The 27,097-nt window shown below is 40.4% G+C and overlaps 1 protein-coding gene across 1 annotated transcript in view; it reads left to right on the top strand.

Annotated features, from left to right (window-relative positions):
• The first annotated feature begins 669 nt into the window (after positions 1 to 669).
• RORA (RAR related orphan receptor A) overlaps positions 670 to 27,097 on the top strand; it is a 62,292-nt gene continuing 35,864 nt past the window's right edge. Inside the window, exon 1 of the mRNA XM_066592397.1 lies at positions 670 to 727. Within this exon, the coding sequence (XP_066448494.1) occupies positions 700 to 727 (28 nt within the window). The 5' untranslated portion in view covers positions 670 to 699. The remainder of the gene's footprint in view (positions 728 to 27,097) is intronic.

The raw sequence follows: 27,097 nt of genomic DNA, 5'->3' as shown, positions 1-27,097 counted from the left end.
GAAAGGGTTAAGTCCTCAACTAGTAAAGATAGGACAAAACTGACACGCAATATGGTGGAGTTCAAAATCGCTCCCAAAAATGTGTCCTCCACCAAAAAAAATGCAGCCTCCCTCCCAATTCATACTTTCACACACTGGAAGCCAATATTCTCAGTTAAAGGGGTCTTGTCATAAAAACAAAACCCCCTTTAAATGGCTGTGTCCAGACTTTTGCCTGCACTTATAAAACAGGTCAGACACTGTTCTAGCTTTTGTTCAGGGGCCCCAGAACTTCAGGGGCCCCAGCAGTGGCCGGTCCGGAGTGCGCTGGTGAGGGTTGTATTACGTGTCCTAGCTGCAGGGATATCAGACACATCTAAGGACACATAATAGTGGCGGCACAGCTGCAGCGTGCATTGGGCATACACCTGTCCGCGCTGCCATGTGCGCCCGCTCGCTCCGCTCTCCCTCTGTTCTTGCCGCTGTCACCAGCCAGCCACGTGTGAGGCGGGTGCGCTTCCCAGGTGGGCGTGTCCAGCTGTCTGCTCTCGCCCCGCTCATTGGCCAGGGTTAGAGAGGTGGGCGGTGGCCGCTGTCAGATTTCGGGGCGTGTTAGGAGCAGGTCACATGGACTCTCATATGGCAGCTGCGGGCGGGGGATGCGGCAGAGCGGAGCTGGCAGCTGAGTGTGCGGGGTCTCCGGGGCACAGGACGGTGACCATGTATTATGTGATCGCGGCCATGAAAGGTGAGACAGTACCGGGCTCCCTAGTCCCCGGCCGGCACGGGGGCAGCAGCAGCGCACGCTGGCACTCTTGTAAAGTAAAAGCAGGACAACTGCTCCGCTTCCACGGAGGCGGACGGGGAAGGAAGCTGGCACCAGGGAGAGAGATAAAGCGGCCTGGCATCTGCAAGCCATTGGGACGAGGAAATGTGCGGTGAACTTGAGCTCCTGGCTGTCTTGGGAGGGAGTGTCTTCCTGACAAGGTGGCGTTAGTGAGGCTGCTGCCAGGGCTGGGAAGCGCTGAGTGCCAGTGTTGAGGTGGCATGTAGAGCAGGAAGTGTAGGGATGATAATCCACGGCTGGGACCCACGTCATGGCAGAAGGGTTAGAAGTAAAGGGGCACGGGAGACTGATCTAGGCTGCTGTGCACTCTGTTCCCTGTTATCAGCCACTTCAGACTGACTGTCAATGACAAGTTGAGAAAATTGTCAGTTCCCATGATCACTACTCAGAGTTGCCAACCATCCAGAAATTTCTGGACAGTCTGTAAAAATAGGACAGTGTCCGTGAAAAAAATAATAGTTGCGTCCTTTGTTTTGTTTTATTGTGTTTAGGCTGGTGGTACTTAAGCGGATTTTTTACTGTAACGTATCATTATTGTATTGCTGGTAATGAGATCATATCAGTATCTGACTTCTAAACATGTGATTACTTATCTATAACATTCAGTATGGTTTTCCGATGTGTCCGTAAATAATATTGTTGTCCGTGATTTTTTTTTTTTATTAAGTTGTCCGAAAAAAAGAAAAATCCAGGTTGGAATCCCTGGGCGTACTGTATATACTTGTGACTTCTGCAGATCCTTAAAGGTGCAGTAAAAGATAAAGTAAAGCCTTCTTCTAGTTTACGTATGTTCAGCATGGGAAAGGTAAAATATAGATTGTCCTGTAAACTGGAACTTGCATTTTATGTATTACACCTCTGCCCAAATCTATTGCATGTCGTGTCCTTTCATTGCTTGTATGGACTGTGATCATGTTATTACATGTACATGGCTGGCCTGTTATCTATAGGTTTGCTCCTGCAGACTATACTTTGGACAGCACCGGCCAGGGATTTGATAAGTGGCGATAAACTCTTCGGATCAGCTAGAAGCGATTCCATCTGTTGTACGGTAGTTCCTCCTGGCAGTGTTTTATGGGTGACCTGTATAGATCACATGTACCCCTGTATTCTATCTAAATGATCAGTGTGTTGCCTGAAATCGGAGGCCTGGCCACTAGTATGTAATGTCTTTTGCTGGTGGTATTGTGTGCCAGCCCTCAAAGCCACAGGAAAATTGTTAGCATAGATAAAGTAAAACTGCTGATGGAGTGGAATTTGGTGTTCTCGTTGAAAAGAAGCAATTTGTTTCAGGCGTAGAAACTTGCAGCTCTATTATAGCAGCACAGGATTTAGGTGAGGTTTAGGCCATGGGCCTATTAATGCACCCGACTCGGTGAGATCTGTGGCTTTGTTTCTGCGTCTGTGTTTATACATAACTGCCATTATTACCATTGGAGCATGTAATTATAGATTTCATAATGACTTAATGAGTTTCTCTTGTATGCGATGACGTCCATGTTCGCTCATTTCACATCAGTACTTAAAACCCGGTGTTTGTCTTCTTTGTGAAATATTGGGTACACCATGTAACAAAAAATGACCGTCTCTATTTTATTGTTTGTTGGTATTCTTTGGATACAGAATGGCCAGTGCACTCAATATCTTAGCCATTGATAATTCTTCAGTGAGACGCCCGGAGTCTTTTTATTAATTACAATCTGAATATTTCAAAATCCACTTAAAATGACAGGCACCCTGGATGCGACACAACTCCGTTCCAATGGACAGGAATGACCCCATAGTTCTGCTGTATTGCTGCTACTACCCTGTTTCCCTGAAAATAAGACATCCCCTGAAAATAAGACATAGCATTTTCCAGAATTTTTGAGGATGCAAAATGATTTTTCAGGCTTTTTGAGGATGCTTGAAATATAAGCCCTACTCCAAAATTAAGCCCTGCCAACAGTTAATTTAAAAAAGTCAATTTAAATAGTGTCCAGGCAGCTGTACATGTAAAAAAGTTAAACCTTTTTGAACAAAAATTAATATAAGACACTCTTATTTTCGGGGAAACAGGGTAGGTAGAATTAAATATAAGACATAGTAACACAGTTGTTTAAATTAAAGGGCTAATTTTTCTCTGCCAGCAGTATGGCCAACACCCAGTCAAAAGTAATTTTACGATGATTGTATAGTCATCATTTTTTATGTCTATGTACTAAACCATTATATAACATTTCAGAATTGCAGCATCCAGGTTGGTGTGGAGTTTGTCAGAAGTGTCCTGAGTAACCTTGAGAAACGTCATGAAAGCACTTGCACCTTGGAGCCCTTTAGCAATGATTGAGAGTCCTATTGTATTCTGTAATTTTATGTACATAACAACACTTATATAATACATGATATGTCATCTATTGGTACATAGATAATTCCAAATATTACCATATGGGAACTAGATTAGCTGTTTTGCAGTGAGCACAATCATTTGCGTGTTATCATCTTGAGACCCTTACTATACCACAATGTCTGTTAACACTTAGTGTATAACTAACCGTAGTTACTGCTTCATTGGTGCATCTGTGCTTTTCACCTACAGCACTGCCTGCCCACTATCTTCCAAGGAATGGGAATCCTGGGCAATTGCCCGGGTTGCACCCCCCACCCCCCTCCCTCCCAATGCCATCTGTACATTGTGAGGCATGGCAATAATGAGTTAGAGAATCCTACCCGTAAGAGTCCAGACCCTTTAAATAAACTTTTAGAGCAAATCTACATAATATTGAATATATAATGGTTTAGCACATAGTGATCTCTATGGAACTTAAACGTATGAATAGATGAAAATTCACTTAATGAGAGCTAGATTCTCACAGAGTGCAACTATAGAAATGAGTAATTGGAGTAATTTCATCCTTCATGTTTTGTCATTGTAGTTTCTCGACTTCCATTTGTTACTATTTAATTTTGTTCCTATTTTGTCGCTATAATGAAATGCGTAAACTTGTAGCCTAATTCTCTGCCCTTTCTATGTGATGTCATGTCCTATGGGATATGATCATTCCTTATATACACATCATTTATGCTATAGTGGTTTCCGTTGTCAGATGCTTGTATAGCATCATAGGTATAGGTAACAGTTTATATTTGCTAGAGTGTAAGCTCTTTGGCCCAGATTTTATCTGAATGCTTGCATGTTCTTGTATTTGTGGTTGCCTGAGATGGCTTCATTATATCATGGTTGTTATGGCGGAGACACTACAATGTAATGCAGTAAAAGAGGTTGTCAGTTTTTTTCATTTACATAACCTGACATCTTTCTGTAACCATCTGCTTTTCTGTTTCTCATATCATTCTCACATATGTAGAGGAGCCAAGTACGTTACATTGTCATACTGCAATGTGATCTATTTGTCTTTCATAGGACCTTATCTAGACCTATGTCACACACACGCACTTCCCAAGTTGAGTGACAAATTCAGTTCTGCTACATCTTTAATGGTTGGGGCTGTTCACATTTTTTAATAAATTACAGTAGCCTTTACCTAAACCGACCGTATTTGTCCTGTAATGCAACATTATACACCAGCCCAGAATGATGCATCATGTCTCACATAATATAAGGTTTTGTATTAATTAGATAGTTTAACTATATATTTTTAGTTTAGATTGTTGTTTTAGTCTTTGTTCTTGTACATTATGCATAATTCTGTAATGAGATGTCATGCAGGCGCCTTACTGTGGTTCTGCATGTGTATGTATCTGATGTCAGTGTTTCACATTTGCTGTATATAAAGTGCTATAAAACTAATGAAGAGTAAACAAGGATATGTATGCTTTTAATTCTTTAACTATATCAATGATTTAGTTTTGATCTGTGAACCTTTTTCATAATTACCGTGTTTCCCCGAAAATAAGACAGTGTCTTATATTAATTTTTGGTCAAAAAGGTTTAACTTTTTTACATGTATAGCTGCCTGTTAGCAGGGCTTAATTTTGAAGTAGGGCTTATGTTTCAAGCATCCTCAAAAAGCCTGAAAAATCATTTTGCATCCTCAAAAATTCTGGAAAATCATGCTATGTCTTATTTTCAGGGTATGTCTTATTTTCAGGGAAACGGGGTATGTGCCATAACTAAATTTTCACGTGGAGGTTGAATACCTTTAGAACAATTCCCTCAGTTAAGATTATATGTAAGGTTTACTTCATTCCTATGTAAAAGCACAAATGACAAATTAGACATGTGATAAACTCTGATCTACTGTGCATGGCAAACTCTGTGCTACTGTATCTAATAAACTCACCTTTGCTTGACAACTAAGCTCTACATCTGGCAAACGTATACCTGCTGCAGGATATCTAATATACTAAACTTTTCTATATTTCTGTGTCGTCTTGTATTTGTACCACATTCACTTTTTATATAGCATTGATTGGGGAAATAAGCCTTTTGCTTCATTATTAATCTGTAGTCTCCATTGACGATATGTGGTGCATTTTGGGCCTCGGCCCGAGGAAACTGGAGAATATTTACAATGGGGTTATTGGAGGCAGAATTGTGCATAGATATTTTGCCAAAAGCAAGAACCACTTGTTCCTCTTGTTCAACCTGTCTGAATTCGGGGAATGAGGCATAACTATATGCTCTATAGTAGTCATTAAAAAGACATTGAAACAGAAACTAAATTAAAGCAATGAGAGATGCATATTTATTTATGCTCTATCTGTTGAATAATGTCATGGAACAAAACATAAAGTATAGTAACTGCCGGGATGAAATATGTGTGTGTGTGTGTGTGTGTGTGTGTGTGTGTGTGTGTGTGTGTGTATATATATATCTATATCCCATTTATAGTATTTCACAAATCGAATATCATTACAGTATATATATTTACAAAAACTAAGAAACCAACCAAACAATACTTCAAACTTGGTATCATTACTAGGCAGGACAGCTCCCAGGAGCCAGTTAACCAGTGCACATATATCTTGCTTTTGTCACCTACAACCATAGGTTTTCTGTTGAGGTCAGTGGAAGTTGAAGCATGCAAATATTGAATTAAAAAAAAAAGTGAAAGCGCTGCCCCTGGCTGACTATTTCCGTGGTTGTTACTAAAACACTTTAGCACTGTGGTTCAATTTGGAGATGTATGTGGCCTTGGTGGACAGCTTACTAAATTCATTTTGAATAATAGATCTAACACCTAGGGATTGTAAACCTGTGCCAAGATCTTCACCACAGTGCTAATCACTTCTATGAATAATCCCGAGTGGCCTCAATCTTACTTTTCTTATCGGTCACTGTTGCATCATTTACTAATAGAAAGTATATGAAATTGGGCATGTCAACTTGCAGCAGTCAAACACACCAAAGGCGCATTGGTTATGAATATCAATTAATGTCCCATAGTCTGTATTGAGGAATATTGCAATATTTTCGGATAACTTTAGTACAACTATGCTAACTTACTCGATAACCCTATACATGTCATCAAAGGTGATGGAGTTTTAGAAGAAAATTCCTGGCAGGTTGCAGTAAAGGGATTGGACGTTGATCAAGTGAATCGTATATGAAATATTATTTTTGGGTGCAGCAGTTCTAATGTATCTTTCAATACATATTGCCAATGGGTAGAACTCCTATGGTAGTACTAGTTTGATGAAGTTCGGAAGTTTTCTAGACTCTTCATCATTTTGTGTTGCTTGTGCTTTCTTTATGAGGACAAGAAAAAAATGGAGAATGAGATATATAAAACTTGCTGATTTGTACTATGTACAAGCCAGATGTGTTAGCCAGAAAATATATACCATGAAGAGCACCAGATTATTTGATGAAAAGTCAGATTTGGGTTACCACTTACTGTAGATAAGTCATCCTGCCTTATATTGTGATACTATCTTTGGTTGATTTGCGTAGAGTAAGCTCTCCGACCATAAGTTATAGTCTAATTCCAAAAGTTCAGCCTTTCTATTTCAGCAAATATCTTCCTATAGTTATTCCATGACTTGTACTAGAGATACCTAATATATCACAAGCAGAAATATGAGGAACATCAATAACTGTTTAATCAGAATAATAAAAAATGATTGGCCTCTTTTAAATAGATATTTATATATCTATATTTGATTAGAATTGTTCTCGGTCTAGGTAAATTATGTTGTCATCACCATCCGACCTTAATCTTCACATTGGGTCATACTATTCAGACAGCTGTTGGGCAAAACTGTAGATGTCACGAATATAAGGGGGTGGGGGTGGAGAGACCTTCCACTGGTCAGTAGATGAACTATATAGCAAAAAAAGTATACTATAAAAGCCTATGATCCTCCAGCTGCAATGTGTATATATAATCTGCATGGCAGATAAAGAATGGATGAAGCCATCGGTGAATCCAAGGAAAGATGTTACTGTTAACAAGCATGATATAGTTCCTCATTAAAGGGTTATTCCAGCCAAATATATTTATGGCATATCCTATGCCAAAAATGTCTTTTGTCTGAAATCGGTTGTATAGTCTTATTCTTTTATTGCATGATTATACTGACTCTTGTAATGTATATGCTCATTAACAAGGAGTTGGTATTTTTGCACTAAGCTTGATGTGGGCCTATGCGTAGAGACTTTTTAATAGGCTACTTGATTCACGCCTTTTACTCAAATGGATAGATCAAAGCTAAATATATTTTGGGATAAGTTGACCAAATACATATTGAAAGATGTACTATTTTCATGTCATCTTCTATGTCTAGATGGCCTCAAGTTGCTAATATTTAGTAAATTTGCGGTCAGTGAGCAAAATATGGGATTTTTTGTGTATCAACAAGTAGCAAATGGGTTAAACTGACAGAACTGCTCATGATCATCAAATTTATATTCTAAATTGAAAACCTTTTAACCGCTTTTAGGGACTAGTGTTTCAATTCTAAAGGACCCAGAAATTTTTTTCTTAGCCATTTCACACATGTAGTGGTGTGTGTATATGTATATATATATATATATGTATAAATTTTTGTTTATTGGGGGTATGTAGAAACCATTCAAAAAGTTTTTTAAATGTATAGTTCATTTTTAAAGTTAGTGTATTCACGCTAAAATAAAGTACAGGAATGGTCTCTCATTTTGTTTCGGACATTTTGATATACAAGCTGTATAGTATCAAATTACAGGCCAGCTATTGCAATGTTTTAAGTTCACATGGGCAGTGAGTTGGTTTTTTTTTTTTAAAGTTTTTTAAAATACATTTTTAACATCTATAACAGTCTTGTCATTAGACAAGACCTCTGGGGGGCATTCATAATATGTATTTTTTCTTAGTTTACAGTTTTCCAATGTAACTGGGACATCAATAGGAGCCCCAGTTACAGGAGAAAACAAGCCCTTATAGTGACAATAGTCATTGGCAGAGCTGAGATGGGTCGGTAACATAAGTAGGCTACCAAACAGTTACACATTAGGCATTCACCTGAGGTAATGTGTGATCTTTCACTGGAATGGATACGTCTAAGCAATATATTTTTCTGGACATGTTAAGTTTAGCAAATATATGTTGAAAAATATTTGTACTATTTTTATTTATCTAAAGACTAATATAAGGCAGCCAAGAAAGTTTTTGGTCTTGATTGATGGGCTGTCTTTAGAGTCTTACCCTAAATAGCACACTTGCATGATTTGGCCACTTGGACCTTCAGACGTGCCCCCATGTGGTTCTGATGCATACCACCCACTGGCATCAAATGTCTGTGAGCAGATTTATTTCTCAAAAATAGGCCCACTATGTTCTGTATGTTGAATTCAGTTCATGATCCCAAGGGCTTTGAGTTAAATTGGTTGAACAAGATGAGTGTTTTATGTTCAAACTTTGTAACCATATTGTGAAGAAAATGCAGCTCTTCCAAGATGCTACCGTATTATGTGATCGTTGGATACTGTGTCTGAGCAACAAAGTTAATTTTTTTGCACCAAATATTTACCTAATTGATAAAATTGCTGGATCTTGAACTTGAAGATGACCTGAGCATTTCTAACAAACAGTAAATTTACTGTCAGTTAGCAGTGATGGACAAAAAGAACTCTATCTTTTACTAACAAGTAGCAAATGTTGAATTGAAAGAAGTGTATAGCTTATGTTTATTTCCTGAATAGTCTAAATTGAACACATTTTAATAGGTTTTAATATAAAACAATACATAAGTCCCAATTAATGTCTAATATTATAACGTTTACTCCATGGTTTGTATCAAGCTGCTATACATTAGGCATTTGCCTGAGGTGATGTGTCAGCAGTTTTTGAATACAAGTCACGGGTTAAATTGTGTCAGGTATGACTATTTCTGCCTTCTCTCGGTTTCATTAATGGGATGTGTTTTACACTTGCATAGTTGTACATCCATCTTATGAAAATGAACAGACGAAACTGCTACATCAATGTACGTAGAGAGAGATGTCCCTTGCTTCCCATTAATATATGTAATATATGAAGGTACATTTCAGGAGTGGGTTAACAGGAAATCATAGAATTTGGAAGGTTCTAAAGTGGCAGGAAGTTGGACTATGTGGCATTGAGGTTTAACTTAATGTGCCAGTTTAAATTTTTCCACCTCTACCCACTCAGGTGAGATTCTTGCACAATGTACTGGGTGGGCCATCGAAGTGTGCAAACGCAAGACCTCAACAGTTACCATTCTTGTTGTGTTTAATAACTGAAGATCTAGAATTATTTCTAAACCCTGAATTACACATTGAACACCAGCACCTTATTAGTTACTATGGTTTCGTACCAGTCATTGGTGTCCTTGGTAACCTGAAATTGTGCAGATGCCCTTACAAGACAGAGGGCAAATCTAAAGGAAATGTCCTTAAGCTATCAAGTCTCTTGGCAACAATTTGAAAACTGTAGTGTTGCAGGGAGGGTGGTGTTGTACCTCTTTAAGATCATGTAGAAAGTCGACTGTGAACTAAGCCAAATTTTAATTTTTCAATGTATTGTTTATACATGACATGCAAAAGCAAAAATCATTGTATCTGTGGTGGCTATTTGTCCTGACTTATGCAGAGCAGTCTCGGATCTCTTTGCATGTCTTCTAAGCAGAAACCTTTGTGGTTTGTATTTGCTATGCTCTAATTATTTGAATTCATAGAGAAATTAAGAGAAAGGGGATTAAGATGAAAGGTTTATATTTAGTGTAATGAATATTTAATACTGAAACTTACTTTTTTCTGCACAATATCACTGCAGCTGGGATTTTACTATTGTTATATGAACCGAAATGGCTTATTTACTGGCATTTTACTACATCCATCATGGGTAAAAAGAAAAAAAAATAGAACTGACCGTGACACACAGAAAACCAGCCTGTATCATATTGGATATATTTATATTGCCTCTTAATTGTACTGTTATTTATCTTCTGGTGTAGTCTCCTGAGGCTTTTTATCATCTCACAATCCATTATTTAAATAGTTCTAACATAATCTATAGTGTTATATAGAAGTCCTACTCATATAGCTTCTTACCTCAATGATCTCACAATTAAACTTCAGGCACTGGGTTAACTTGATTGTATGTCATTTAAACTAACAGCATGTAAAATGCTGCATCGTAGGACAAGCAGACAAACCCAACACTTATTTGGATATTTAAAATGTTCAAATCATATAGTATCTAAGGCTGAAAAAAAGACCTATGTCCACCCAGCTTGGCTTATTATCCTGCAATGGTAACCCAGAGAAAGACAAATAATAAAAAAAACAATGAGGTAGAAGCCAATTATCCTCATTTCAGGAAAATTTACGTCCTAACTCCAGTCTGGCAGTCAGAATAAATCCCTGGATCAACAACCTTTCTGAATTACTGAATGACTAGAACCTGTATTATTGTTACACTCTAGAAAGGCATCCAGGCCCCTCTTGAACTTTTACCGAGTTCGCTATCACCACGTCTTCAGGCATCGAGTTCCATAGTCTCACTGCTCTTACAGTAAAGAACTCCCCTTCTATGTTGCCACAGAAACCTTCTTTCCTCTAGACTTAGAAGAGGCCCCCTTGTTATAGTGAGTCTTTGGTATAAGTAGGTCGTGGGGGAAATATTTTTCATATATTTTGTCAGGATCAGCAGATCTAGATTTACTCTGTCACACACTGCTTTCACTTTGGACCAAGTCCAGAGGTGACACCGGAGGTACCACAGTCTTCATCCTTTAACCACATCAGTCAGGATATGGGCTTCACTGCGGGGCCCCCAGGCCATTAAACTGAAAGTGGTCCCAGTAATGTGGCAGAAATGCAAAGTCCTACATTTGGGCAAGAAAAATGAAAAAAGGAAATACAGAATGGGAGGAATTGGGCTAAGCAGCAGCACATGTGAAAAATACTTGGGTATACTAATAGATCATAGACTGAACATGAGCCAACAATGTGATGCAGCAGCCAAAAAGGCAAACACAATTTTGGGATACATTAATAGAAGCATAGAGTCTAGATCACATGAGGTAATTATCACCCTCTACTCTTCATTAGTCAGACCTCCTCTGTAATACTGTGTCCAGTTCTGGGCACCTCACTTTAAAAAAAGACATAGAGAAACTTGAGCAAGTTCAGAGAAGAATTGCCAAGATGGCTAGTAGTCTGCAAATCATGTCCTATGAGGAACGATTAAAGGATCTGGGAATGTTTAGCTTGCAAAAAAGAAGGCTGAGAGGAGACTTAATAGCTGTCTTCAAATATCTGAAGGGCTGTCACAGTGCAGAGGGATCAACCCTATTCTCTTTTGTACAAGTAAAGACTAGAAGCAATGGGATAAAACTGAAAGGGAGGAGACACAAATTAAATATTAGACAGTGAGGGTGAACAATGAGTGGAACAGCTTACCACGGGAGGTGGTAAGTTCCCCTTCAATGGAAGTGTTCAAACAAAGGCTGGACAAATATCTGTCTGGGATGATTTAGTGAATCCTGCACTGAGCAGGGGGTTGGACCCAATGACCCCGGAGGACCCTTCCAACCCTACCATTCTATGATTCTATGAATAGGAGCATAGTCAGACAATCCGATTTGGGGCAGGCAGCACAACTTCAACACACGAAACAAGTCAGAGGTTGGGTTATGGAGATCAGGTTTAGCACAGTAAAGCAGGCCAGAGATTTGAGCAGACAGAAGCGATGTCAGTATAACTAGCTGTGGTTATGAGTAGAGACGAAATGCGGAGTCTGGAATAGCCACCGTCAAGCACCAGAGTCAGGACAAATTATTAGCACATAGAGCAAGACTAAAGGACGACTACAGTATTCAGACACCCTCTGCAGGGGGAGGATTCTTGATATAACTAGGGCTCCATTTGGAGCACCATATTTAAGAGACACTGGGGCCAATAAAAATGCAGCCGGGAGCGCACACATGCCTTCCAGGCCACTGTAGTGGGGAGAGCCGATGCTGGGTGTGGAGGACTACGTTGGTGGGTAGCTGAATGTGAGCCCTGGATGCCAGAGGCTATAAGCCCATGCGCGTGGCCGCAAAGTGTAACTTATTCATACATAGTTACTAGATTTCCCCTTAGCTGTCATTTTATTCTAACCCAAATAACCCCAGCTTTGGTAATCTTTTTGGGTATTCCTGCCCACGCATTCCATTTATTACTTCAGTTGCCCAACTTTGAACCTGCTCAAGCTCTGATTATATAAAAATTATTCTGGAGTATGACTTCCAGAGCATGATTGCTACCAAAATTAAATGCATTAAGTGCAAAACTCGTGGCTGACATTAACCCGCAGAAGTATAGCTGAGCCATATTAACATTTTTGCTGGTGTGCACATTGCAACATTCTCAGTACCTGCTGGTTGTTCAATCTTCAACCACTTAACATCAGCATATTGAAGCATTAACAGAAGAGGAATGATTGAAAGGTACTTGGGCCGTTGTCCAGTGCTACTCCACAATTACAGACAAAGCTGCACCTTGGTTTTCTGAAGTCTACCTAGTGTTTCCAGTACGGCTAGTCCTAAAAGTATTAAAGGAAATGTCCCGCGCCGAAACGGGTTTTTTTTTTTTTTAAACCCCCCCCCCCGTTCGGCGCGAGACAACCCCGATGCAGGGGTTAAAAAACCCACCCGCACAGCGCTTACCTGAATCCCGGCGGTCCGGCGTCTTCATACTCACCTGCTGAAGATGGCCACCGGGATCCTCTGTCTTCATGGACCGCAGGGCTTCTGTGCGGTCCATTGCCGATTCCAGCCTCCTGATTGGCTGGAATCGGCACGTGACGGGGCGGAGCTACACGGAGCCCCATAGAGAAGAGGAGAAGACCCGGACTGCGCAAGCGCGGCTAATTTGGCCATCGGAGGGCGAAAATTAGTCGGCACCATGGAGACGAGGACGCCAGCAACGGAGCAGGTAAGTATAAAACTTTTTATAACTTCTGTATGGCTCATAATTAATGCACAATGTACATTACAAAGTGCATTATTATGGCCATGCAGAAGTGTATAGACCCACTTGCTGCCTCGGGACAACCCCTTTAAATGCTTTTGATAATTAGTTCTTAAAAGTTCCTACATCTAAAGGCCCATTTAGACCCGACGATTCTCGCTCATAAATCGCTCAAAGCCGTCTTTTGAGTGAGAATCACTGGGTCTAACTGCATTGACATCGTGCAGTTTTTGTCAACAAATCGCTGATTGTGCTTTCAGCATGCTGAAAGGGAATGATCAGCCTTATTAGAAATTCACAGCAGGATCCAGCTGATACTATTGTTTCAGCTGTATCCAGCTTCGTGAACACAGCCGGGGTAGGAAGAACACGGCGGTCCAGCTATGTCCTTTATACTCTGCACTGAGCACACCGCTGTATACCAGATGAGCGCTCCATGAACACAGCCGGGGTATGAAGAACACAGCGCTCCAGCTGTGTTCTTCATACTCCGCACGTAGTGCACAGCTGTATACCAGCTGAGCACGCCGTGAACAGCCGGGGTATGAAGAACACAGTGGTCCAGCTGTGTTCTGTATACCCCGCTCGGAGCGCACAGCTGTATAACAGCTGAGCGCTCCGAGAAGAGAACAGCTGTATACGGAGGACAAGCAGTGTCTTCTGTAAACCCTGCTCAGAGCGCAAAGTGATCGCTCAAAACTTGAGCGATCACCTTGCTAAATGCACACGATTATCGCTCAAAAGACATCTTTTTGAATGATGATCGTTGTGTCTAAACCAGGCATAATACCAAGACTGGGACAGCAGCTTTAAACCCCTTTTTCTTCCTTATAAACTTCTATTTCATTAGCTACAGCATCATATAATTAAAACATATAGCCAGGTTGTCTCAATATAGGGCTAGGGCAGCAAACTAAATTTTTGTCCAGGGAGTAGGACAGCCTAGCAACAATTCTGGGAACACTGGCTCTTTTCTGAGTCACTTCTTTACTCTCTAACCGACTAGAAGAACGGTGGTAAAACTTAAAAAAAAATGTTAAAGTAAGCCCTCATCAGTCAGAACTTGGATGTCCTGCTAAAGTGAAAAACATTTTATGGGATGGTGATTGCATTGTGAATAAAAATGGAGTTGGTGTGATGTAACCAACTTTTAAATATACAGTATACACAGCTCTTATATGGGTAGACCAAAGGTATACAATAAATGCAAACAGTATGGAGATTACTAGGGCGTGTGTGTGCTGTATAATTGTTAGGAAGAATTTGCTCATCCTGGAATGTTGTCATTACAATTTAGGTTGATGTAAACCTTGATAGTTTAAAGGTGTTAACGATTACCCAGTAAGACGCAGGATTTTTTTTGACAGATGCAGCACTCCAAAACTTTCAGGCCTTATGTAGGGCCAGCTTTACTGCCCCCCCCCCCTCCCCCGCTAAAAACAGGAGTGGATCCTCAAAGTGTAAATTTAAAAAAACGACGACTGCCATAGTTGTGTCTGGAGACCTAAGAGTGAGCATCTCAATCCTGCCTTTGCATCACATATGACAGTCTGTCCCCTCTAGTAGTGGTTCAAGGGACAACTACAACGACTGTCCTATGTGATGCCTTTGCTATGGAGGGCATCACATAGGACAGCCGGTCCACCTTAGTAGTGGTATGAGGGACAATGACAGCTCAGCGATATGTTCAGGACATCCTGCAGCCACATGTGTTCCTCTCATGGCGGCTTCCAAGAGGCATTTTCCAGCAGGATTATGCTCGGCCGCACACAGCAAGGGGGTCACAGGAATGCCTCCACAACATTGCTACACTTCCATGGCTGCCCGGTCACCAGATTTATCACCAATGGAACATGTATGGGAACATCTGGGATGCCAAATTCGACAGCCTATGAGGTGCATGATCTCGATCACTGTTCCCCAACTCCAGGCCTCGGGGACCCCCAACAGGTTATGCTTTAAGAATTTCCTCAATATTGCACAGGTGATGTAATTCTTGTCAGTGCCTCAGACATTACCACAGACATTGCTATGGATATCCTGAAAACATGACCTGTTTGGGGGTCACTGCAGACTGGCGTTGAGAAACCCTGATGTAGAGGCTCCGTTACAGCAAATGTGCATCGGTATGCCACAGGATACCATGCAAAACCTGTATGCCTCCATGCCCACCCGTACATCTTACATCCAAGCTGGAAGCGGCCCAAAAAAACACTAGAGCCTCCCTTCAAGTGATTTTTGATGAAATTTAGCAGGGAGATAGGCTACGTTTTATCCTGAAAATTTGTAGAGTTCGCTAGGGAGTGCGACAAGACAGATTTATTTGGTGATTTGCAGGTGCACCTACGCTCCGGTGCTGTGCATGTGGCAAGGCGGAGGGGAAGGGAGTGCACATCATAAGCTAGGCCTCCCCAAACAGGTAGACATGTGAGGGCAGATGATTTTGCCGCACATATGCGATTATTAAACAAGCAGGATTACCTGGTGATGCCCGGGATTAAAATTTGAATGAAAGAAGCCTTAACATGGACCAGGATTTTAAATGAAATCTATGTTGCCTATAGCAACCAATCACAGTGCAGCTTTTATTTTACCTCAGCCGTGTAAGAAATGGTTTCCTTTTGATGATCGTATATCCTATCCTTTTTTTAGTCGTCTTTTAATAGGCCGCGCAAGTCAGATCCAGCACATAGCCCTAGCAGAGCTTGAGCTGTGAATATTACTATAACCCAAGAATCTGAAGACCCCTCTAAGATGAGAAGACATCAGCCAGCTGCTCTTAGAGCAGTAGCGCCCCGGAGCAGTCTCAGGCCCGTTGGACTTCAGATTATAAGCGTTGCATGTTTCTTAGAGCTACAGAGACATTGGAGCAATCTCAGGGCCGCCAACCCTTAGATACTGAGTGTCGTTCATTTCTTAGAGCTATATTCCTAGCAAAGGACCAAAAACATAGTGTACAGAACTGTGCTGACATGGCATATTGCAGTTACATTCTTTTCTCTATTTCAACTTTTTATATTTCAATATACAGTGAAACCTAGATTAGATTAAAAAATACAAATTCCATGCAGGCGAAGTCACGAGTAACAAGCTAGTATAATGTGTGTGAGATCAGTGTTCAGTGATGTTTCTCTTTAGTGTAATTTTCACACACTTTTTTCATACATTTCTCAGATCTGAAACATGGTAACCTATAAAAAAAGCCTTTTTTTTCTTGTAGTACAACACCAGTTTTAGCCTAAGGTTGGAATGACACTTTTTCTTCTTTTTGGACCCATTGCTCTGTTTGGCTCAAAAATTGTATCAAGGAAGCTGAAGATATTTTCTTTCTGCATCCACTTTTTTGTGTTTTGGCTCAAAAAACTGCCATACAAGCTGTATGAGTGATTCTTGCATCAAAGCTACATTTTTTTGGACCAGGATCAAGGAAGGAATTTATCTAGGCATTTATGTCAGAATTCTATCTGAAAAGTTGCAACTTTTGGCAAAAGCCGCATTTCCAGACAAATTAGCAACTGTTTTCATTCTTGGACACGCTTGAATCTTTGGGAAGAGTAGGCGGAGATCAGCGGTAGGGGCGTTTACTATAATTTTATGCCAGAAGCTGGTTAAGTTATACACCAGCTCATAGTTTATTCGTCAGGAAAAGCTGGCAATAAGCACAGTTTGTCAGTAGGATTCCACTATCCTTACGTATGCAAAAATAATGTCCTTTTGGCTTTTGGGGGGCTGGTAAATATCAATATTCTGCAAAAACTTGTGCAGCATGCAATGACATAGTAGACTACACTACTCTCATATAACCGTATCTAGTGAAGTAAAGTGTTCAATACGGTATACATATTTATTTTTTGATTAACCCTTTCCAATCCACTGTCTGACGGCTAAAGACATTATGATTTAAGCCTGTACAGCTCCGATGTTGGAAGACGTCTGTTGGGGTTCTCTTACTATATACTGCTAGCCTCTCTGCTGTCGGGGGCTATCCAATGTGTCACCTCATGCAGTACTGGCTTTAGCCAGCATATAGCGCTGTTGTATAACAGCAGAAAAAGAGTAAGCCCCTTAGGAAAACCAGAATACAAATTGGATTGGAAAGGGTTAATACAGTGGAGCTGTATTAACAATATATTGCACTTATGCGTACATGATGGGATATGTTGCCTTTCTTTGGAGGTGTACGCTGGGAGCTTATCCTGGAGTACATGCTAAATGGAAATCACTAACCTGATCTGAACACAGCTTTATTCAGCAAACGTTGAAGAATAGGTGGGGCTGTGATAACCTTAGTCGTTACTGATATGGGGCACTGTGGAGAAATATAGTTACTTTGTGAACATCATAGGGCTCATGAATGCTTGATGAAAGAAAAATATAAATGGCTGCCCAGCAAGACACAGTGTAAGGTATTACATGTTTGGGTGGGGTTAGCACTTAATTTGAATCACATAGATGTTATTTGTGTGTATACATATTTAAATACAAAAACATTCTGTTCACACCCTTAGAAAATTCCTCAGTCCAATGAAAAGGTACAGATACAGGGGAGCTCGGGATGTAATATGCAATGTAGTTTTATAATTGGTGGACTGTTGATGGTTAATTAATTATTAACTTTCATTGGTGGGCCATATCAACTGAAAACTGAGTTTTTGTAAGTTTTTTTTTAATTTTTTCAGACATCACTTAATAACCATAGAAACCTAAATAATAGTGGAGTTATCAAGATGCCCCAGCTCTCGACATTAGGGATAAGATTTATACTTTGACGTTCTTGTAAAGGGTTCATCCAAGTTTTAGGGCCTAAAAAAACACATTCGCCTGTAGCTTTAGAAATGTTATCTCCTGGACCATGTTCTCGAATAACATTTATGCTCTATTGGGGCATACATACAGGGTGCCCCCTTTACTGGAAGCATTCAAAAGTCATCTCCAACTCCAAAACTAATAAACATATTTAATGAAATTTGGTCAAACATGCGTTACTTGGACGAGAATCAGAAACCCCTCATAACAGGTTTGTCAAGTTTTCCTTAACCCGGCTTCAGCTATCCACACAGCAGCAGTTACCGGCAAAGGAGACGAAACCACTAGTCTGGACAGCTAGCTTTGCTGTCTCACTTGACACACCATGCTACCCCAATCGCTACATTTTGCTTCAGTCGTGTAGTCAATAGGAGCCTGTGCTGAAGGGGAAGCTTACTAGAATAAGCTACAAACTATCTAGGAATTGAAAAGGAACATTGTGCAAGAAGTTGCTGCAGTGACGCGGGGCATACTTACTAGAATGTTTATCAGTATGGAGCAGCAGGTTCAGGTGTGCTTGACTGCAAGCGGAGGACCCTTTCAGCAGGTTACGATGGGTTCCTGATTCAGTAAGGTATGTTTCGACCAAATTTCTTCTTAAAATGTGCTCATTAGTCTTGGAATGACCACCAATTTTATTTATTTTTTTCCTGGCCTGCAGCGCCTAGGACACCCTGTATATCAAAGAAGATAGTCCCCTATAATAATGACCTGTACCAGAGAACTCCAGCAAGCAGCGTCGCCCATTCTGGAGCTCTTCGGTGGATTATGAATTTCATAAACAGACATTCATCTGAATAGTCACCATGTAATATTACATTCCTCTTGTAGATTAGCCATCGACAAGTTTTCCTTTCAAGAACAGTTGTTTTCTGGGGTTTCAGAAGCTTTAGATCAATCAATGTCTAGTTGTAGATAGTCTTTCCTCACAAAGCTATATAAATCTACTCTGCTCATCCTGCTCTAGAACATGCTGCCTACGGGCTGGACAGCATTTACAGTGTGACATGGTCCTTATAAGGGTGGCCATTTAAACAGTTCTTGTGGGAATCGCCCCATTTCATATTGGCAATCCCCCTCACTGAAGAGCATATGGCTGGGGTATGCCTAGTGTTCAGTTTTCGCCAGCTGAACACAACAGGAAAAACAACTTGCTTCAAATCAACTATATATATTACACTTCCGAAAAATCTGTGTAATAGAAAATCTATAAGTATGCTTCCAATATGCTAATTCTCAGAGGGTACTTGCTGCTCCTGTGTTAATCCCCTTCTTTAATAGCTTCATGTTTATGAGATCACTGTCGGCCAACAAATAGAATTGTTATTGATTTAGCTTATCGGGCCCATTCATTTATGTAGGTTGGGTTTACACATAGCAATTCTTGTTTTGGTCATACTGAAAGTGTTGGATCCTAGCATTAATTGCTGTGTTCACGATGATTAAATCTGTTGTATTATTTGACTTAATGTGTAATGCAAGAATTATGTTCAAAGTACGATCATGGCATGCATATTGTCAACAGAAATCCTAGCTCAGGGCTCCTTCACACGAGCGTATATGTTTTTAAGTTCGCACCATAAATTTGCATGAATGGACAATTTTTCATGATCAAGTCCCGAGCTTAATCAGCGTTTTCTCGACTATTCAAATGGCCGGGTGCGACGTTATACATCTCAATGGAGACTGATGTGGTACAGAGGTACAGAATATGTAAATTAGAGGAAAAAAAACCTACTAAAGAATACACTGTAAGGCAATATTTGGTAAATAGAAGGATATGGAGATAATGGTAGAATATCGGGAAGGACTTGAATCCAGCCTAACCTTGACAATTAATTTAATTTTGCGAGAACATTTGGAGGACTGGTCTTGTACAGCCTGTGTTTTCACTTCCGAGATGTAGGAGTTTCACTAAACTGCAAGCTTGTCTTGTCTGAATATTGTGATATAATGCGGTTATGAGGAGCTGCCAGGAATTATGCAGTTATGTAAGCTGCTGCTACCTGTTTAGTATATCATCCTTATAATTATGTGTACAGTACACACAGCTTTATAAATTCATACACGCCCTTTATACTTGTACACCAAGTTACGCATTACATTGGTATCAAGTCATCACGCCTTTATGTATAATGCCTGTTTAGAAGCAGACCAGGTATTTATTTCTCTTTTACTTACCTTGGCCACTACTTGTCATGTAATATGGGGTGCAGAGGCCCTGGTGTCTTGGGTAACCTTTTACAAGTTTGGAAGACAGTCTGTGTGGATTTGACCGATTGTATGGTTAATTAACTTTCTAGTACTTTTACTTATTTTTCTTTTTTTTTTTTTTTTTTTTTTTTTAAATAAAACTTTTACTATTTATACATTTAGAATGTTAAAAAATACAAGAAAATGTACATCCCTGAGTAATCCCTCTTGTAAGATAATGTGCAGCTGTTTAGGAATTACCTCGGTTACTTTAACAAAGCATATGTTGGATGACAACTCTTAATGACCATCAGTACAATGCCCATAGGGACTGTAAGATATCTTTCTATAGAAGCTTAAATGGATTATAATTCATCATTTTCAGATTACTGCGCCTTTTAAAAAGTGGAAATTCACTTTAATTTTATTAGTGGCGTTCTGAACTATTAAGAATGGGATGTACAACAGTAATTCCAACCCAGATAGGAAAGTGGAGTTGGAAGAAAGAAATCATGTTTTGGTAAAATTACTTAATTTTTTTAAAATTATTATTTATTTTATTATTTTTTTAAACTACAGTATTAGGGCTTATTTAGACGACTGCATATCCTCTCGGTTTTCACACCGAGCCGATATACGGTGTCCTTGTCTGCAGGGGGGGAGGAGGATTGAAGAGCCAGGAGCAAGTCCCTGCACTTAGCTCCGCCCCGGCCCCGCCCCTCCCATTGCAAATAGTGGCGAGGGGCGGGAGCTCAGTTCCTGCTCCTGGTTCTACCACCCCCCTTCCTGCAGACAAGGACACCGTATATCAGCTCCGCGTGAAAACCGAGCCTATATACGGTCGTCTAAATAAGCCCTTAAACGTTTTAGACAGGTGTGGAAAAATAAGAATGTGTTTTTCAAAAATAGAAGGCGCTTGACTATCTTCAGTGTAAAGAAGAACAAGGAATCCTGGAAGTGATGATATGGTCCCTGCAGAGCCCTGATTTTAACATTGAGTCTGTCTGGGGTTACATGAACAGACAGAAGAATTTGAGTAAGCCCACATCTACAGAAGATCTGCTGTTAGAACAGGCAGACCGGATCCCAATTGTGAGCCTGACCGTTGAGTCTGCGTAACTGATTTTCTTGTATTGCGTATAACCCTGGCGGCTCTCTGTCGGTCATGCGCAGTACAGTTTTTTTGTTTTTGTTTTTTTTTGCATTTTCCACACTGTTGCTTAGCGATAATGCATGTACCCGTGGCCCATACACAATGTTAATTGCATATGGGCTGCAGGTCAGTTGGCCTCCAGTGATTTAAATGGAGGCCACCTGGGTGGAATCCACAGCAAAATAGATCATGCTGCATTTCTTTTCATCTGCTCGTGGAATATGAAATTTGTTTTCACGCGTGTGAGTGAAAAAGCAATTTTAAAAAAAAAGTACGTATTTTTTTTTTTTTTTTAAACCATGCTTTTCAATGCCTGCATTTTGCTGTGAAGGCCTATCACTGATTCTGCAATTGGAATCCGCCCGTGTGAGTCTGGCCTCAGCTCTCCAAGATGTTCGGAACAGCCCTTGCGGAGTTCCTTCAAAAACCCTGTGCAAGTGTACCTAGAAGAAGTGATGCTGTTTTGTGAAGACAAAGGGCGGTCACACCCAATACTTGGATTTAGATTCCTCTTTTGCTCATCCGCTTTGTATTTTGTTAATTGACCAAAAAACTATTAACATTTCTATTTTTTTTAAGTATATTTCTACATCTGCCTAAAACTTTGACACAATGCTGTACTAATCTATGAATCTCCTCAGTGTTTGGCATAACCTATCAGACAACATGAAGATGTGTACTGAAGGCTTGTAATCTCATCAGGGACACCTGAAAGGATTAGTGTTCCTGAACTAGTCTGAGCATTTGTGTTGTATTCTGCCTTGTATGCAGCGAACATAAACTGTGTCTTCCTGCAGATTTACTGATGTGGTATTTGTTTTATATTGCATGCTAGGTGCTCCCAACCAAAGCATGCAAATAATGTGTACCATGGGTAAATTTACATGTCTCACTTACCTTACTGTCAATGATGATGGGCTGTTTTTGTTTGTGTGAGAGATTAAGAAATCCTTATACTCCAGTCTAGCAGAGCACAGAGTGAGTAAAATGTTTTTGGTGGTGGTGTTTTTTTTTCTCCTTTAAAAGTCAATTTAAAAAAAACAGCTTTTTTTTTTTTTACAAATGGTACATGTGTTTAAGGGCTTATTTACAGTGTATATCGGCTGGCGTTTGTTTTTACGGCCGGCCGATATACGCTTCCATCTAAGTAGTTCCCTCCCCCTCACCGGCTCTCTGCCTCTCCTCCACTCCAGCGTTTGCTATGGGTTTGCTCTGTCCCGACCACTACCATTGCTGGCTATGGACAAGAGGAGGAGAGGGGGCAAGAGCTTAGCTCTGCCCCCATCCCGCCCCTCCCATTGCAAATAGTGGCAAGGGGCGGGGAAGGGGTGGGAGCTCAGTTCCTGCTCCTGGCTCTTCTAACCCCCCCCCCCCTCCCTGCAGACAAGGACAACGTATACTGGCTCGGCGTGAAAACCGAGCCGATATACGGTCGTCTAAATAAGCCCTTTCTTGCTGGAAGTCTTTTTTTTTTTTCTTTTTACCTATAGAGAAGCCTGTATTTAAAAAATCCTGCAATGTTTTTAGCTTGTTTCATATTTCCCTATTGATTTAAAACTAACATGTGGCATTTTGCCACTAAAAAGCCCCTTCCCCACCAAAAAAAAAAAAATCTGTAAAAACATTTTTTTGTGTGAGAAAGCACCCTTTCTGCAGACCCCAGAAACTGTACCATCATAGCATCGATCCATTTACTGCAAGGATTCCATTTTTCTACTCCCAAGAAACTACAAATATAAAACCACTATTTTGATGTCCCATGTATTGCCTGCCTGAACTCTGGTTTGCACAGCCTCCTCATAGGGTTGTTGTGCGGCTCCATATCAGTAATGAAAATACCTCTTGGACTTTTGTTTTTTCATTATGGATACCATTTTTTGAAAATTGACTTGTTTAATGTCCTATCCATTATGGGACTGAGAGATGTCAGAACAGTATAAGTGTCAGATCAAATCCCCAAAATGGGTGGGGAGGGGCAGCTATCATCTAAATCCTCCCTAATATTTTCTCCCACTATTGCTGGTGATTGCTGAAGGTTAATCGAACTTTGCAGTCCTGCACATATCAGATATAAAGAATAAGTTATTGCATTACTGTAATTAGTTTCAGGGCTCTGGGCAGCTATTTAACATGGTGAATTTACCCTGGAGTATTTTAATCCTTGCACAGGCATTAATTATTAATATACTATCTGATTATTATCATTGCCTTCATTCTAAGCAAAGCCATAAAGAGGGATGTGTTTATTATGAGAAAATGCCAGTCTTAGAAATGTTTACAAACTTTGTGCACATATTTGTACTTTTAGATATATATATATTTTTATGGCCACCTGCAGACAGCCGGTTGGGATGCCCTGCGAGGATTCAGCGGGATCCAACCCGCGCCCCTGCAGGGACCAGTGCGGGTCTTACCTCCTCCCGCAGCTCCGCCTCTGTGATGTGCAGGCTGCCGTCCAGTCGGCACATGCGCAGAGCGGAGCCGGCCCGACACTCACATTTCTGTGTGGGCCTCTGTGAGACTCGCACAAAAAAAAAAATAGAACATGCCGCGATTTGTTTTCCGCGTGTGATTTTAAGCGGACAAATCGCTGCTGTCTGCCTAGGATTGCGTTTTCTAATGTAATCCTATGGCAGCGGCCATGGGCGGAAATTCTGCGGGAAATGCCGCAGAATTTCCGCCTGTGTGCAGAGGGCCTATATCTGACATATGCGCTTAAGTTCCTTCTATAAGGGTTAGTGGACACTGAGTGATTAACCAATATGATAACCTGCAGTACAAGCGTCTTAAAATCTGTACCAAAGTCATTTATATAAAGTGACGTCCAATAATGTAGACTAAAGTTAACATTTCTACTGGAAGGTTTCCATGAATTATTATGCTACCAATCAGCATAGTTCTACCTGCTCTTGTGAACTAAATGCGGTTGTTTGGGTTTAAACGAACCTAAGCAAACATAAACTATTTTACTTGCAAGAGTGATCCCTGGGGGGATCCTAATGAGGAGGTTGGATTAGGATGGGGGGGATTAAGCGCTACAGAAGAGGGATAAGGTAGAAGAGCAGAAGATGAAGGGCAAGAAAAAAAGAGAAAGGAAAAGTATAGGACGCCTTAACCCAGTGACATTTGCTAACCCCATAACTGCTATTGACTAGGCAAAGCGCTGTTCACCAGCCACTGCTTGAACCCTCCCGGCAAGCGGAGCGGCAACCAGAGCTGCTAGACCGAGTAGTAAGCCAAGTATTTAGCATCATCTCTAGCCCTCAGTTCCTCCATTCGACCAATTTAGCCTAACGTTATCATCCAGTTCAATCATGTCAGGGGAGGGGGGCTGGGATTTCCAAAGCCCAGGAATCACTATTCTCATGATTAAGAGGAAAACTCTAAAGAGGTTCCTCTTACTAGTGCCAATGGGCCCAGGCAAGATTGATATTAGAGCGATATCAGGAGTGATTATCAGAGCCCCCCTATTTAGAACATTATATAGGTCTTCAATCTCCTTCCAAAGGCCAGAGATGCGTGGACAAGTCCACCAGATGTGTGTAAGTGTGTCTCCCCCACCCCCCCCCCCAAGCATCTCCAAGCTAACAATGAGTTTTAGTGTGGTTACTATAATTTCATTCTTTTGCATCGGTTTGTCAGAATTTTCTTCCCATTATTTGCTCCCATTTTTAGTGAGGCAATAAGTGATTTCTTATTATACAATCTGGACCGCAGCCCAAGTATTTGTGACGTTTGTTGTCTTCTGTTCAGAACTGGCCCGTGGAAGAAAAAAACTTTTTTTTTTTTTTTTTTTTAAGAGCACTTCCTACTTTTTCCTGCTGGGATTCTATAGTATTAAAAAAAGCATGGAGGGGAAGTAAAGCATTTGTACAGTATGCTGTGAAACAAGCCTCATATTGTACATTCTGTAGGTAGAGCCATCAATAGATTTATTAAAGCCCTAGAATGTCAGCTAGTCTGAGCATGCTTCTCTTTCCTATTACATTGTGTATGATGCACTATAATTACAATTGCATAAGGATAATATGTATGTAATTCTGATCTTATTATATGGAAAGCAGTTACTTAAACAAAATATGGGTGTGACGGTAGGCAGTGGGTAGAACCAGCATACATACAATTTACCAGTTTGCCTGGCATTGAAACGCACAAGCTTAACATAGCTAATTGTAAAAAAAACTTTTTTTTCTATGATTGTTAATTATATTAATCTTGGATTCCAACCAGTAAGCCGTTGATTGGTCTAAGCCGTATCTCGGTTTCAACATACTGTGCTATGTTTGGTCATAATTAGCATTGAATACTTATAAAATTATTTAGTTACCCTGTTACATCAGCAAGCGACAAGTGCAAATACCGGTAATAGTTTCAGTATACTTCCTGGGTTTCCTTCTCTCCTACCTTCTTCCTTTGTGACCTTGTCACCTATATATAAAGACAAAAGCCAGTGGGACTAGTTGACTATCAATGTGTAGGTAACCTGACTTTTGCCCAACCAATGTCAGCTGGAAAAAAGGATTGGGCATGTTGAGTTCAGTGCCCAATCCTCACTTGGAGATGAGCTGCTCTTGTTGCAGCTTTCTCCACTGCTCCCATGGGAAAACGCGTGAACATATGGCCAAACTGAGCATTCATGTGCATGGTTGACTCAGGAGAAAACTCTGTTGGCCAGATAAGTTGGCCGACAGCTCTTGAAGGTCTATGGCACCTTATATGTAAGGGTCTATTCAGACATGGCAGCTTGTGGCAGAAATTTTTGCAACTGAAAATTATTTCCATTCATCTGATTGGGGAAGTATTGGAGGTAAACACATGGGGGGGATTTAGGATTCCAAAATTGGCATAAAAATTTGGCAGAAGAAAATTGTGACTCTCTACATTTATGCCTGCTCATGCTAGTTCAGGGAAAAATGGATGTGGCTTGTTGGGACGGGCTGTGGCCACCCCATACTGACAAATTATAATAGTAACCAAATCCAACAGAATAGACGCCCTAGATTTTTTAGGCACGCAGACAGCCTGAGATGCATCTAATATATGAAGAGTCGTGTACCTCTTCATACAATAGCTACATTTTGCACCTGCAGGGATCCTAGTAAGACCTGTATTTGAAATATCAATTTTAATACCCCCTATGGTTCTGTGCAAGCCTAAGTCAGATGAAAAGGACAGTTAAAGAAAATCTGCTGTGCGTTAATATAACCCAAATGTCCACCATTGCAACATCCCATCTGCTTCTGGAAAGAAGAAGAATAAAAAAGAAAAAAAAAAAAGCAGGGCCCACATCATCTATAGTAGAGGAGGAAGGTCGTGGTATGGAAATACCTAGAGAAAAAAAACATTGCAATCCTTCAAGGAGTTCACCAGTTTATTTGTAAATAAAGGGTAGCCATTGGAAAACGAAAAGAGCTTGGCTCTTGGTGTTAGAACAGGTATGTATATGATACTTCATCACATTTACAAGTCTGTGTTAATGGTCTCTCCAAGTGACTCTAGGATGTCATTTGCGCCACTTAGACAACTATGTATCAGTCGGTCCAGGCTTACTTGAATTGACTGGTTTATGAATCATTCTTTACATATATATTTCCAGTCTCAACTTAACTTTCATCATAGATGAAATAAACACACATATATCGCACTATAAAAAGGAAACAGTAGGAAATATATTCTACTAGATACTATATGTATGAGAGAGAGAGAGAATACAGAAGTC

Source organism: Eleutherodactylus coqui, chromosome 2 (assembly GCF_035609145.1).
Source record: "Eleutherodactylus coqui strain aEleCoq1 chromosome 2, aEleCoq1.hap1, whole genome shotgun sequence".
In the NCBI taxonomy this organism is placed as follows: domain Eukaryota; kingdom Metazoa; phylum Chordata; class Amphibia; order Anura; family Eleutherodactylidae; genus Eleutherodactylus; species Eleutherodactylus coqui.
The sequence above is the reverse complement of the archived record's forward strand: the minus strand, read 5'-3'. Positions and strand labels throughout refer to the sequence as shown.